The 15,950-nt window shown below is 36.9% G+C and overlaps 2 protein-coding genes across 2 annotated transcripts; both read left to right on the forward strand.

Annotated features, from left to right (window-relative positions):
* Positions 1–352: 352 nt before the first annotated feature.
* On the forward strand, positions 353–971 carry LOC121054301. The gene has a single exon (XM_040523711.1). It carries the CDS (start codon positions 390–392, stop codon positions 759–761), a length of 372 nt encoding a protein of 123 aa, XP_040379645.1. The 5' UTR covers positions 353–389; the 3' UTR covers positions 762–971.
* A 7,761-nt stretch (positions 972–8,732) lies between these two features.
* LOC102704700 (DNA glycosylase/AP lyase ROS1-like) lies at positions 8,733–15,572 on the forward strand. The gene is made up of 18 exons (XM_040523053.1): positions 8,733–9,335; positions 9,372–9,762; positions 10,511–10,601; positions 10,696–10,924; positions 11,054–11,335; positions 11,476–11,555; positions 11,719–11,802; positions 11,896–11,988; positions 12,090–12,158; positions 12,250–12,286; positions 12,359–12,441; positions 13,562–14,005; positions 14,435–14,471; positions 14,579–14,665; positions 14,826–14,891; positions 15,009–15,135; positions 15,210–15,248; positions 15,379–15,572. The coding sequence occupies exons 1-18, from the start codon at positions 8,733–8,735 to the stop codon at positions 15,534–15,536; spliced, it is 3,000 nt and encodes a 999-aa protein (XP_040378987.1). The 3' UTR covers positions 15,537–15,572.
* Positions 15,573–15,950: the final 378 nt, after the last annotated feature.

Here is a 15,950-nt window from a genome sequence, read left to right on the forward strand (position 1 = left end):
TATTGTCCTAATATACCTTAGAACGTGGAGAGTCTATAGGGTGATTGCTTGGTCAAATGATACGTTTATAAGCAAAAAAAAAACTCATTGCTAAAACTTTATATTCATACCCTTACCGATATTAAAGTGAAGGCTGAAAAATTACAAACATCAATGAAAACACTAAAGTCAACTTTAAATTTAATATTTAAAATTTAAAATTTGATTTATAAGCATAAACGGAAACGGGAGCGGTGTACACAGCGAGACAAATATATCCAAGTGGGTCCATCGAATTTACCGGCCAATGTACCAAACCTCCAACTTTTATAAGCTGCTGCTTCATCTTACTGGGATTCCACCGCAACAATACCAACCCACAGGCATCAGGAAACGGAGAGTCAGAGAGCATGGATCACACGAGGATGCTCACCTCTCTTCTCCTCCTCCTCCTCGCCGCCGCGACTGCGCTCGCCGCCACCCCGGTCGCCGGCGACATGAGGGTCGTCGTTCTCGCCGGCAGCAAGGGAGGAGGCCACCGCGGCAACGTCGACGACGCCGTGCGGCACCTGATGACGTCGACGACGAGGGTGGAGGACGCCGTCGCGGCGGAGCTCGGGGTGGACATGGAGCTGCACCGGCGCATCCTCGCCGCCACCGTCGGCGCGGCGGCGCTCAAGCCCGACCGGGCGGCCTGCCCCCAGGCGTGCCCGGCACGCGGGGGATCGTACACCGGCAGGGGCTGCAAGTCGGTGTACCGGTGCAACAATGGCGGCGGCTAGACGGCCGCGCAAACCACCGCGTGCGAAATGGCCCCGCTGGTGTTCTTTATTTTTTTTTCTTTTACCTTAATTCGAATAGAAAATTTCAATCGGTAAGGCCATTTCTTCTTTGTAGTCACTGGTTGGTGTTATATTATATTGTAAATAATAATTAGCGATCGAGTGCACGTTCAAAATTATTTAAATAAGGGATGGATGTCCCCTGGTTCAAGGATAATTTATGCCTGACTCTAGTTAAAACTAAATAAATAATTGTTAATTTTGAAATCTTATAAATAAAATTTACTTTATTAAATTTGAAGCGGAGCTCACCAAAAATATACGAGTGAGAATACATGAGTCGATATGTGCTTACCATAGTTTAGTAATCGTATTCTTGAGTGAATACGATTGCTGCCAACCAAATTTAATTCAGTGTTAATCAAAACATACCTATGCTCCACTTATTTCTTCCTTCGTGTAAACTACACCGAAATATAAAAGATGGTATAATGTTATGTTCTACATTATTTCTTTGTCTTTTACACATACTTTTTCTGAATGACTAGTGAAGTAATTTTTTGCAAAAATATTCAGTAATAAAGTATAATAGATTTTTAATTCTATATTTCATTTTACCGATTATATTATTAGCTAGTTATAAAGAAATTAGATAATTTATTTTATTTTATAGAGTAAATAACACCGCCGTACTCCTAGTTATGATGGGTACGCACTAATAATCTCAAGCTATGGGACTGGGGTGGTGCCATCTGACCAGCCATCCTGCTTTGTTTGTCGGCGTCATTCAGACGACTTTTTCGAACACAATATTGCAATCAATCAAAGTGACGAATTTAATGCGCATGCTCTTGTGATCGAGTTTAGCTGACTTGCAACCACGTATGCAATACGTCATGCATGGACAGCCTTTTGAAATTTTCGAAAGCTATTTCTACACGCCGTGCAGGTATGGCTATTGGCTAATTTTTCACAGTTCAATTCGTAGACAAAAGATAGATTGGTTTGGTCCTCTAGAAATTTTTCTTTTAAAAAAGATGTGAACAATAATAATATGCGGGTACTTTAAAATAACCAGCACAAAAAAGAGACAAATTTCAGTCACCAGGTTTTTGCTACTGGATCTTCCATCAATGGTCCCTGTTAGAAACAATATATAAATACTATTCTCTTTGTTCCACAGTATATAACTTTTTAACCTTACCTAAATTTATATGTGTGTTAATAAATCTAGGCACATATATAAAATATATACATTAATACATAGATGAATCTAAGTTAAAATGGAGGGAGTAGACTGCACTTTACTGCGTGATGTACGAGTATATTTACATATTGTAGAGATATGAATATATTGTGAAAATAATATTTGATGATGATATAATATACTCGTCTATTTGATGATGATATAATATACTCGTATAGCTGACCTCCAACATAATATTTTGAACCGTAAATGATGTGAAATGCTTGCATGGGCTTAGTATTTGCAAAGAACAACGGTACGAATAAGCAAAAATGTGCAAAGATACGAATAAAGCTGACAAATGAGCTGAGTTCGAGTCCAAGCGTCGCCCAAGCTCGGAAGCTTTCATGATAGCACGGCCCGAGTCCCACCCCTACGTGGATGGTCACGTCACTTATCCTCGAGAATTGGAACGGCTTTTTTCCATTATCTTTCCTGCGAACTACGGTCAAAGAAAGATATATGACGTCGTAGGCTAGGATGCATGTATTTATTTATGTTTTGTATTCCAAATGTTTTATTAAAAAAATATTTACTAGATTATATTCTTTACTACTACCTTCGTTTCATAATACAATATGTTTGATTTTTTTTTGCAATGTTTGACCATTCGTCTTATTTAAAAATTTAGTATAAATATAAAATATAACAAGTTGTGTTTAAAGTTTTTGATAATAAAGTAAGTCACAAGCAAAATAAATGATATTTTCTATAATTTTTTAAATAAGACAAATGATCAAACATTACAAACAAAAAGTCAAATATCTTACATTATGAAACAGGAGAATACTATACAAGCCTCTAGTGGTGCCACCACCTACTCTCATTGCATTTTTACAATTTACCCTCTTAACTACATAATATTAAAAATCAATCAAATCTAGATGGAAATATGGATATTTTCTGTATAAAAAATATGGTCACATATTTCATGAAAAATATTTTTCTATTTATTCTAGAAATAACATAATATGTTTTTATTCTTTGCAAAGCACAGATATTTCAGCTAGTAAATAAAAAAATTATTTCTTTTGTAATAAAAATTGTATTTTAATAGAAACCCACCAAAATATATCGACATATATCTTTTTATGTATAAACATAATATATAGTTTATACATAAAAACTTTATGTGTGTAATTTTGTGTGCACAAACTTTATTTGTGTAAACTTGGTATCCACAAACTCTCATCTACATGGAGATGCAAAATAAAACAAACAATTTCCTGAATTTATGTGCCATGTCTCACACAAAGAAACAATGCCTGTTCGTCTGGTCCTGCAGATTCGCACGTCTTACTGAAGCGTGAGCGTTCACAAACTATACTTTACGTTGGTTAATCACTTGGATATACTACGCGAATGTTCGCATGCTGAAAAATATGCAGTATAAGATTATCCACGAGAGCTAGCTGAACAACTACAGAAACATATTGACATATATATCTTGCAACCTGTAAAATATGGCTAGCATGATAGCGTCACGTAATTAGGCAATTAGCATGTCTAATTAGGTTTCGTTAAGACTACAATAGGAAGTGACCTTACATGCTTAAAAATTCAAATAGTAAAAATATTATAAGGAAATCAATTTTCTATTTGATAGCAACATACCCTCTAACCAACAATTTTTACTCAATGTTTAATGTTATATTTATATAATCCTAAGACAGTTAAAACAACTAGCAATACACCCGTACTAACGTCACGGTGTTATAATATTTTCATTCTTACATTATTTAATTTTGTTAGTTAAACTAATTTTCTCAAAATAGGTCTAATTACATATCTTAACTCGATTCAAGTCATATCAAACATACAAGTGCTAACGTATGGTGGTATTTAATAATAAAAATTAAAGGATTGAAATAAAGTTTATGTTTAAGACATTACACAATGTTATCTACCTATAGTCATATTCAACCAAATAAATTTCATAGTATATGTGTACCATCCAACATGCTATTAAGACATATCTCATAGGACCTCAACAATTAGGATCTATTTTCTAATTCATATAAAATAAAGTATTACAGATACCGCTGTGTAAAAAATATCTCTCATTATTTAGTACTGTAAACTCAAATATATATATATATATATATCCGGATGTCGATTGGGATATGGGTTTGATCGAGAGCTAGGAGATTCGGTTGTTTAACCTAAGTGAAGAGATCCAGTTTACAGAGGAGATGCCGCTGTTCAAGGCTAAGGAGGAAGGCTTGATTTCTTAAAAAAAAAAAAAAGATCCGACTATCAAACGAAAGGAAATTGTCAACAAGAGTAGCTTAAAAGCACCTAGTTACCGAGGCAGATGAGAAGAACTGAACAAGCCAACAAGAGTACTCAATCAAAGCGAGCTTTCATTTTTGCGGGTTATATTTAAGCTTGCTTTTTTAAGCACACTACACACTACTTTCTATAGGATATATATATATATATGATATAACATTTAGTTCATATCCGGCCTATTTTTATTTAACCCCGTTGATTTAGGGGTCTAAGGTTGACCATTCGTGTTTATATATATATATATATATATATATATATATATATATATATATATTTATTTATTTATTTGATTCATTATTAGTAAATGGACTATAAGAAATCTATATCCAGCCTTTTTATGACACGTTGAATTTTGGATCTATATTTGACCGAGATTTAATGCGTTAAGTTTGATATAGGGAGGATAGATGGATAGTCGCATGATTTTATGAGTCGGTAAATAGAAGGAGAGTTTAACGCAATATAGGCGTGATTTGTGGAACCCACAAAAGGAAGGAGGGTTGATTGAACGTGAATCGTTCGATCTGAAGCAGATGATATCAACCGTTGGATTTGTCCAATGAGTAAATCCTGTTGGTGCACTCTATAGGGTACATAGAAAGAGAGTTTAACGCAATGTAGGCATGATTTGCGGAACCCGCAAAAGAGAGGAGGGTTGATTGAACATGAACCTTTCGATCTGAAGTAGATGATATTAGCTGTTGGATTTGTTCAATGGGTAAATCCTGTTGGTGCACTATAGGATAGATATCTACTTAAAAGTTAATTAAAAGGTGATAATCAGGGACCCTATACATACAAAATATTCTATTCATAAATTTTATACATGAAAAGTAGACTTAATAGCTAGACTTCCTACATAAATAAAAAATATATATCCATAAACTTTCTTTATAAATTAAAAATAAAAATTTACCATAAAACCATTATTACTATGTTATCAAAATTTATTTATGTCATTATAAGATTGGGTATTAGAATTTATAATCTGTTGTTCAAGATATTTGTTGATAAAAATGAAACCAATCACCCTCAATATTGGCGATTAAAATTTGAAATTTTATTTTAGTTAGTCCTCAATATTTGCGAGTTCCTTTATTCGATCTGTTAATATGAGCTTCTATCATCAGATTGGATTGAGTGCTCATGAGAAGCTTATTGCTGGAGCTCTAGCCAGCATTATCCTAAGTAGTTCGTCGGTTTACTTATTAAACTTGTTGATCTTCATGTTTTCTATAACTATATCGTGCTCGACTGCATACTGTCTTGGTTAAGTCCGATCTACGTATGTTTAGTTCGATCTGGTTATAGGAACTCGTCCGATCGGCGGATTATATCGGTTTGATATCTAATCGCACGTCTGCTGCAATACTTTACTATTTTTATGCATAATCACGTTTAGACTTGAACTATCTTCGTTAGGTCCGATCTTCTAGGTCTAGCGTGAGTATATGTATGCTTGGTTATTATTATTTTGTACTAGTAATTACTGTATCAGTTCAATTTACCTTGAATTCATGTTTAGCTCCCTATCGGGTGATGACTATGTGTGCGATAAGAACTAGATTGGTCCGATTGGCTAGTTAATCTTAATACCGTCTTGGTTAGGTCCGATCTCTCAAGATTAGCTGGTTGATTAGGCTATCTGTTGATTATCCTATATACTTCTGATTCAGTCGATTGGGCATATTATTATCCATTACTGTGAAATTCCTGTAAAGCCGATCGTTTAGTTCATCGGCTAGGGTTTTGAAATGGTATGGCTATCCAGCCGATAGTGATTTTGGGTTTAACTGTTTCTCCATGTTATATTTTGTCAATTACAGTATCAAATTGACTGGCACGCACAGCGAATCTAAGAATTAAGTCTTGCACTGTAGTGGTCTTAGAGTAACTCCCAGGCCTACATGTGTGACACATTGTTGTTATTTTCAGCGTCAACACACATTTTACAATTTCTTTTTATTTAAAAATTTTATGTAAATATACATAAATATAAATCATAATTAAAATGAATTTAGTAAAAAACACAATCACAGTAAACTAAATAATAATTATGTAAGTTTTTAATAAGACAAATCATCTATTAAAATAAAGACGGATATTTTGTTTTGAACGAAGTAGTTCCAATGTCATCTACAAGAACTTTTGAGCCAACTGAAAAGAGCAAATGGCCCCACCCTTCTTTGTTGAATGTAATAATGTAATGAGATCAATCTCGTAAACATAGTATCTTTCCTTTCTTCTTTCTCTCCCTCTCTCGTACACGACAGGGACAACCGGTCGGGCTTCTCCTCTCGCCGCCGACTTCGCTCATCTATACTCGTAATATTGTCGACTACTTTGTATTATGTTCAATCTTTTCTATCTTCCCATGTTTAACTGTAATTGGTATGAGTTTATCTAAAGAACGTGAGTAGGTGATCTATACGCGTCGAGTATGTACCAATGGAAATAGGAGGGTTGTATTTTAAAAAAAATACTTATGTAGTGTGGAAACAACAAATAGTAAAATATGAAAAGTTATGCAACTAATTAATTGCAGTATATACGAGATAAAATAATTGATGTAGCACTGAATATACGACTAAATCTTTTCTGTTTTGGTTCAGTTTAACTTAATATATTCCTACTTCAAGCATAATTTCTAATCAACCTAAGTGAAAAACTCTGTTAATGCATAGAAATTAGTTTTTTTACTATTCTAAATACAAATAACTTTGCAGCCGAACTAACTAGATTTGGGTGACGTACATTGATCAGGTAGGGCTCCATAGTCCTTCGAACTAACCAAAGAATAACCATTAGGCATTAGCTGACAACAACTATTATATTGTTTAGCATGTGACCACAAGTTTTATGGTCCACAGGTTTCACATAACCCACTTTATCTAAATATCACGTAAATTGAACATTTAAAATAATATTATGCATTGTCAATAATTTAAGTAACAACTTATATTAAGAAATTAGTAATTAAAAATTCCATGGACACTATATAGGATGAAATTTCTTGAGGCAAATGTGTATTCAACATACATAGGGGAACGATTTCTGTAAAATCTTAAGATCACAATATTTGTGTTATGTCAGTGACATAAGTCATAATACATGTGGTTATGTAGAATTTACTTTATTATTTAAGAAAATAATCAAAACTTATATTATCACTTTTATATCATACACTTTATGTCTTATAGATTTATATGATAATTTTCAATTTTTTCAACATGACCAGACCATAATGACGATTCATTTGTGGTATCAAGACACATAGAATTAGAACTTCGTGACATAGTACTCCCTCTGAGGTTTAATAGATATACCATTGATTTTTGACACACATTTGTCAATACTTAGTACTCCCTCCTTCCCTAAATATTTAACGACGTTGACTTTTTTATACACGTTTGACTATTTGTCTTATTCAAAAATTTACATAATTATTATTTATTTTTATATCATTTTATTTATTGTTAAATATACTTTTATGTATATATATAGTTTTACATATTTGACAAAAAAAAATAGAATAAGACGAATAGTCAAACGTTTATAAAAAAGTCAATGGCATCAAATATTTAGGGACGGAGATAGTATTTGAAAACTTTATGCAAATATATGTGTATGAATCATAACTACAATAAATTTAGTAATAAATTCAATGGTAACAAAATAAATAATAATTATGGAAGTTTTTAATTAGACAAATAGTCAAAAATCAGGTGATAGTAAATCAATGGTATGGTCGACTAAAGTACGAACGGATATTTTGTTTTCACCGAACTAGTTCCAACGTCAACTGGAAGAACTTTTCAGCCACCTGGAAAGAATAAATCCCCCCATCCTTTTCTATATATTTTTTTAGCACACGGATAGATGTTCACCCGTGTACTTGTATGTCATCTAAATAGTTATAAAAAATATGAAAAAAATTGATAAGATAAATTAATATTATTTATATCACTTCACATACATGCAATTTTAAATTTAACTTCTACGAGTTGTAGCAAAAAAAACAAACTAAACTGAAACTAAATATACGTATATTCATAATTATTTTTGTTATTTTTGTTACAACTTGTAGAAATTGAATTTAAACTTACATGTTTGTAAAAAGATATAACTCATATTAATCTATATTATTAATTTACTTTTATATTTCTAATGAGTATTTAGATGATATGCAAACAACGGATGGATGTCGACCGGTATGCTTAAAAAACTGCTTCCAACTAGATCAATCTCGTACTCCCGGGCTTCTCCGGCCGTCTCCGGCGCCGTCGTTGCCGGCGATCATCCATCCGCATCCTCTTTTCTCATCTGTCGCTTTCCACGCACTCTTTTTCAACCGAACCACCATGTCCCACGATACATCTGCCGCTGCGACGACGACGACACCGCCACCTCCGCCTCCGGCGACGCCTCCGATGATGGCGGCGGAGACGGAGACGGAACCGACGCGTCCTCGGTCCACGTGGAGGAAGCGCCCTTCGCAGAAGGGCAAGCCGCGGCTGCGGCTGGCCAAGCATGCTGCCACGACGCAGCGGGCGAGCGCCGCCGCAAGGGTAGTCAAGCGGGTGGCCGCGGCGGCGGAGAGAGCCGCCCGGAGGAAGCAGAAGGCCGGCGAGAGGGCCGCGCGGAGGAGGCAGAAGGCCCTCGAGAGAGTCGCCCGGAGAAAGCAGAGGGCCCTCGCGAAGGCGGCGGCTGCAGCAGCGCGGAAGAAGCGGAAAGCCGTCGACGGCGGAGGCGGCGTCGTCGGTGGGAGGCCGGTGCGGCGTAGGCTCGACGTCGACGGCGAGCGCGGGCCGCCGGAACGCGAGGACCCGCCCAACTCCTGCAGAGCCAATCTGATGGATAACCTAAGATACCTCATCGAGCTCAACTTGGCCGGCGAACTGTCCGAAGAACCGCAGGTGAAACAAGAACCACCCAGCACGCCACCGGTGCAACAAGAACAGACGGCAGAACTCCCCGGCAGCACGCCACCGCCGACGCCGGAAAACCCACCGCCCACCTCCACCGCCATCGTCGCCGTCGGCCACAACCTCAGCGGCGCCGGCGCTACCCAGGTCAAGAAGAAGCCCAAGAAACCGACGACGGTGGACAAGCTCATCCTGGTGCCGTACAGGCCGAAGCGTGCCTCCGGCTCCGCCGCCGCCGACGAGGCCCTCCCGGGGGCGCTGGTCGTCCGCGACCCCGCAACGGCGGCGGTGCGGCTGTACGTGCCGCGGTGGGCCACCGAGCGGCTCGTGCTCAGCAGGGTGCCTCCCGGCGTCAGCCTCGTGGTCGGCCTCGACGCCGGGTGGAGGGCGGCGCATGGCGAGCTGATGCGGTGGGAGGAGACGCTCGTCGGCGCCGAGAAGCCCGACGACGTCCCCGGCGGCCCCGAGTGGGACGAGCGCCGCCGGGAGTTCGAGGCGAAGGTCGATCACTTCATGCGCAACGTGCGTATCATTATCGGTAACCATGCATCTGGACCTCCTCTCATCATCTTTCGTTTCGTACCATTCGATTTAATTTCTTAACTTCCATATAAAATTTTTGATTTGACGCATTTTTTTAATAAAATATAAGTCAAAATTTGGTCTCTTTTTATACTCCGTCAGGTTGGTTTTATTTGACGCCGTTTATTTTTTATCTATATTTTACCATTCTTTTGATTAAAAACATACATAATTATAATTTAAGTTATTATAATTTCATGTTTTACTAATACACTTTAAGTTTTAAATATGACTTATAGTTTTATATATTTGTATAAAATTTTTAAATAAAACGAATGGTTATATACTGTAAAAAAGTTAATGATGTTAAGTAAAAAAAAAAGGAGAGAGTAGTTTGCTAGAGCACGTTCAAATATAGTGGCTGGAATAGTTTCTGAGACCGTATTCATTTATTGACAGTTATGTACAACAAGGATTCTAACCATTACAATTATTTTTATCAACTTTTTCCACCCTCTTGTAGCCTGTTTAACCGTCGCAAGGGCGTTAATCTCTCCTGTCTTTTCTCCCCTAAGACCCGTTATTAATGACAGTTGTACCTGCAGTTATTTATGTGATTTGATGCATTTTTAGAATGAATTATAAGAGAAAGTTTCGCCTCTGTTTAAAATTTGTTACTTTGTAATTTGACGCATTTTAGGAATGAAATACAAGGTAATTTTTTTGTAAATGACAAAAATGGTTCAATTTGTTGCATTGCACAGGTGACAGAAAGTTTTCTGAATGGGGAGGATCGGTGGTGACTTCTGTAGTCGGCACGTTTCTGACCCAGAATGTCACAGACAACATGTCGAGGTACCAAAACCAAAAAAAATCCAAAATGAAAGGTTACCCAAATCTGTTCAATTCGGTCTGAACATTCCCTAATTGCCTTCCTGTACGTTTGCAGCAACGTTTTCATGACCATGGCTTCCAAGTTCCCTCCCAAGAACAGCAGCAATGTCGCTCGAAATGCAGATAGTGCTCCTCTGCTGCTAACTGACGGTCACCACGAGCAATGCCACGCTCATCTTCAGAGCACAACACCATCACCATGCAGTGGCTGTTCTGAAACATGTGTGGCTGAACCTGAACCTGAACCTGAACCTGCAGGTGATGCTATCGAACACCAATCTGATGCTAGCCAACAATCTGAAAAGAAGAAGAAGAAGAAGAAGAAGAAGGATGAAAAGCAGAAGAAGAAGGACGATGATCTCGACGCGCTCCTGTCGGCATTACGAAGCGGCGAGATATCGAAATGGACCCAGAATGACGTGATGGAGGTGATGAGCAACAGCTTCGGACAGTCGACGGCCGAGAAGATCCGCGGGAAGAAAGAGAAGGAGGGGTCGTTCACCGCATTCTTCCTCAAGGACACCTCCGAGTGGGACTCTCTCCGTCAGGAAGCCGTCGATCGAGGGTACAGCAAGGTTGACGACGATGCTCCTGACATGGTCGATTGGGAGGCCCTGATGAACGCGCCCATGGCCGGTGTTCTAGACTGCGTCAAGGACAGGGGACAGCATTCCCTGATTGCATTCAGAATCATGGTATGGTACTCTGTCCCAGCTGAATGATTTCAGCATACTTGTTCTTTCTCCTTATTTTCATCTAGAGTGCACTTTGTGTATATTCAGACTACATGGAAGCACTGCTCTGATCTTTCAAATTTTCCTTTTTTTTCATGCAGGCTTTCCTAATTCGTTTAAAAAGAGATCATGGATGCATTGACCTTGAATGGCTGAGATTCATCCCTCGTGCAAAGGCCAGGTAAGGATAAATGTCTGAATACTTTGCTATACTATAAACATTATATACTGTAGGGGTTCTATTATATAATCAGTGAAACAAACTAACGAATAAACACACATTCTTTTGTTTTTGTCTGTGAAATTTGGTGACAATTATTCACAGTTTCTTGTTGGTCCTTCAGGAGATACCTACTTAGTATAAATGGCCTTGGAACTAAAAGTGATGGCTGCATCCGCCTCTTATCTCTGAGACACAGAACATTCCCGGCAAGCTACCTCATCTGAAATCACATGGTTTCTCCTCCTGTTAATCTGCAATTATGATCGAAAAGTTTTAACAGCTTCCTATAATTTTTTCTGGTGGATACAAACGTTGCTCGCATAGTGACAAGGCTAGGATGGGTGCCACTCCAACCTCTACCTAATTCTGAGGAGTTCCATAGGGTGGCACAGTAAGATTCATTCCTTGTGTTGATTTTCTTGAGGCACATTTACATGTATATTCCAAATTAATTTTTTGCCCTAATGAACTTCATCATCTCCTGGTTTGAAGTTACCCTGTCATGGCCGATATCCAGACATATCTTGATCCCTTGATGTGTAATATTTCTTCAGAAAAAGAGTAAGTTCTCTACATTAGGGTGATGCCTGAGTGTATATCATTTGTAGTATTTTTTTTATCAAATTTGTCTAACATACCACCACACAAACAGGTACGAGTTGCATTGTCAGATGATAACTTTTGGAAAGGTATGGAGAAAAAATTTATTCTTAATTTTGTTTCTCAGTATTTTGATGGTGGTGGTTTATTTGTCATGGCAGGCAATATGTAAAAAAGTAAAACCAAATTGTGGAGCCTGCCCATTCACCTCTGACTGCAAATACTACAAAAGTCAGTTAGGAAGGTATGGTTGTTCTAATATATAAGATCTATGAACCATGTGCTGGTGATATGTAGTTGCATTTTGGTCGAGAAGTTAACCAAACAGATGTTTCAACTATTACAATCTAGATTATCATAAATAACGTGAAACAAATAAATAAATTATTATGATAGATTATTATAATCTATTGACCAGCTTATTATTGGGTAGGTAAATACCTAATACCCTTCTATACTTTAAAAATAATTACCACCTTGTCATCTATTACATACTTTAGCTTCTAATAATCCAGTTTACAGTAATCTAGCTCAATAATCCATACTCTAATAATTCTAAGTGAAAACAAGCTGACCTAAATATGAGAAATGTCATGTTTGATATATGTGTAACACCAAGCACCACAAAAGTTTACATTTCTTTTCTGAAAATAGATTATATTCCCCCCGCTCCGCATTATAAACCTTTTCTGATATTTCATGTGCTAATAAATTTAGACACATATATAAAACATATACATTAATACATGCATGAATCTAGACAAACTCAAAAAATCTTATAATATAGAATGAAACGAGTATATAATTCTAGCCTACACATCCAAACTGGGTGTACACAAATAAGATGTTTAGTATATCCAAGAGCATTTTTCCATCCTTTTTTTCCAACAATATAAAAATTTAGTACCTCCAATTACCAGTTCTCTCCAGGGACCAACATTTTGGGCTAAAAATTAGTCTAGTATATTTTATACTATAAGAATTTTGTTTAGTAATATCTCAAGGACCACAGAAATTTCCATGTCGTGTTCTCTCTAATTTACATAGAAAAGAGCTAGCATGTTTCATTATGATTAAACAACATTCGAAGCAGTGTAGCAGAGAGTTTGCTTCTTTCTATTCTACTACCCCGTTTTACGATCCCGTTTCATATCGTAAGACTTTCCTAAATTCATCGATCGATGAATGTATATAATTTATATATATGTCTAAATTTATTAGCATCCATATGAATTTAGACAGAGCTAGAAAGTCTTACATTGCGAAACGGAGGGAATGGTTATTAGCATCTGAACTTGCTGTTCATCAGTGTTTTTTTGTTCTCTTCAAAAAGATCACACAGCGATATGTTTTTATTTTCCTAGGGCCGTGCTTGCTCTCCCAGAGTTCAGCCAGCAGTACGCAGCAAAGGAAGCAGGCATGGACCCAGCAAAGCTAGGTGACCTGATTTTCAGAACAAGTTCAGAACAGATGCAGCAATTCCTGATCGAAAACGGCCAAAATACACAGGGCAGGCATTGCTCTGAACCCACTGTTGAGATTCCACCAAGTCCGCTGAATGTGCAGGGAGAAATCAGCGATGAAGATGACGAGGATGAGCTCAATTTCTTCGATGACGATGATGATGGTGATGATATCGAAGATGTAGCCCGAGATTACGACATGGAGGTAGACCTTCGCTCTCTGAATCTCACCTCGAACACAAGGCAAGCAGGAGCTACACCTGGGAATGAGATCATTCGAATCAATCCTCAGGCCAAGCCAACTCCAAACCAGAGGAAATTCTCTCTGCGAACAGAGTACACTGCGTACGATGAAAAATTTTGCTCCTTTTTTTGGGATTTTTTTTAACATACCCCAAATAATTGTGAGTCGTTCGTTACTTAAGATCCAAATGCTCTGATTATATTATACTAGTAGATGTCCTATAAATTTTATAGGGGTAAAATAAGAATTAAAATATATAACATTGCGATAAATTTGTGTGTTATATATCATGTTAAAATAGATGAATTGGTAAATATATATTACCAAAGTTTTAAATAATTTTTTATATGTACTTATTAAAAAATACATAGATTTAAATTTACGATACTATTACTGCTGCTACTGCTAGTAGTGTGAGGTAACATTGCCTCCTTTTCTTTGTGATGTAAAATACTTCACTTGATTACACTAGGATATTTTTAATGGCTGGGCTCTGATATTCTGGTTTTGCATTATTGCTTTTTTTACAGATATGTCATTCCAGACGACCATCTTATCTTGAGCAAGGTTAGGAATTGCTTACAACATTTTATATTTTTATATTGAGCAGTGAAGTAAGTTTTTACTCTCTTATCAAACTAAACTTGGTTAAACTTTGATGATATTTTTTCTAGTTCGATCCAAGGGACCCTGATGACCGAAATCCTTATCTACTGGTAGTTCGTAGTTTCGATGATCGTTACGCGAAGGTTACAATTCTGGTAAGTATTTGTGATCCCATTTTCTTTGACACTTGATAATTGTAGAGTCTTGATGAAAAAAATACCAATTGGTTCATTAGAAATTCGTGAGGGCTAATAGAAATTCCAAATATTTTCTTTCGTTTGAAATAATTTCTTTTCAATTTCTGTTGATGAACAGATACCTAGTCGAACGGCAAACAGAGGGATATTCCCATTGAATGGAACCTATTTTCAAGAGAACGAGGTGCATCATTTTCTTCCTGTTACCACAATAATTTTCTTTTGCTGATACTGACGCTCACATAATAAAGTTTCTTGATACTGATGAATCAAATACACCATTATCTCTTTTTTTTTGTAGGTTTTTTCAGATCATTCGTCCAGCCGTTCACCCATAGAAATAAGTAGGGATTTGATAGTGCAGCTTCAGCTTCAGTTTCAGACATGTACCGTACACTTCGGTGCTTCAATACATTCAGTCACCAAAGGTATCTCATCATTTAATCTGAAATAATATGATGAACAATTGTTACAGGCAGTAACTAACTAATGACATGATCAGGTCAAACAATGGAGGGACTTCATCACTTCTATAATCGAGGTACATTTTCTTTTGTTGTCTTAATATTCTTTCTCGTGTTGTCATAATTTTAAAAGAGGGACGAAATTGTCAGAATTACATGTAACTTTTCTTACTAATAACTTTATTTATTGTGTTATGATATCTGCAGGATACATCTGTACAAGAGAATTTGACCGCAGAACAAAGGCTCCAAAACCATTATCTGTAAATATACATGCCACCAACGTAAACAAAGATATTTCCAAGAAAAGAGCTAGATCTAAATCAAAATTTTATTCAGAGGAAGATAGTGAAGAGGACTGGTGAACTTTTTTTTTATGACATCTCAACAGATTATTTACTCCCTCCATTTCCTAAACCTAGATTCATATATAATCTATTGATCAATGTATATTGTTTATATATATGTCTATAATTATTAGCTTCCATATGAATTTAGCCAATACTAGAAAATCTTACATCAGAACTGGGATACTAATTGTTTGTAAAATTTCTCTAAGTTGGCTTTTGCATTGACAAAGAGAAATCTATAACCGTCTTTGCAGACAGACAATACCTTGGCCAGGAACGATGATTTCAGTGTTTTAAGCTTGTCAAATTTCGTTGTCACCAAACTTTGCAGCACCAGCAGAAATGATGATCTTGGATTTCGATCCTCCTATTTGTAGTCTGCAGCACCGGTCGAACTGCAGTGTTTACTTATTAATATTTAATTTAATT

This window comes from Oryza brachyantha, chromosome 4, assembly GCF_000231095.2.
Source record: "Oryza brachyantha chromosome 4, ObraRS2, whole genome shotgun sequence".
NCBI lineage: Eukaryota > Viridiplantae > Streptophyta > Magnoliopsida > Poales > Poaceae > Oryza > Oryza brachyantha.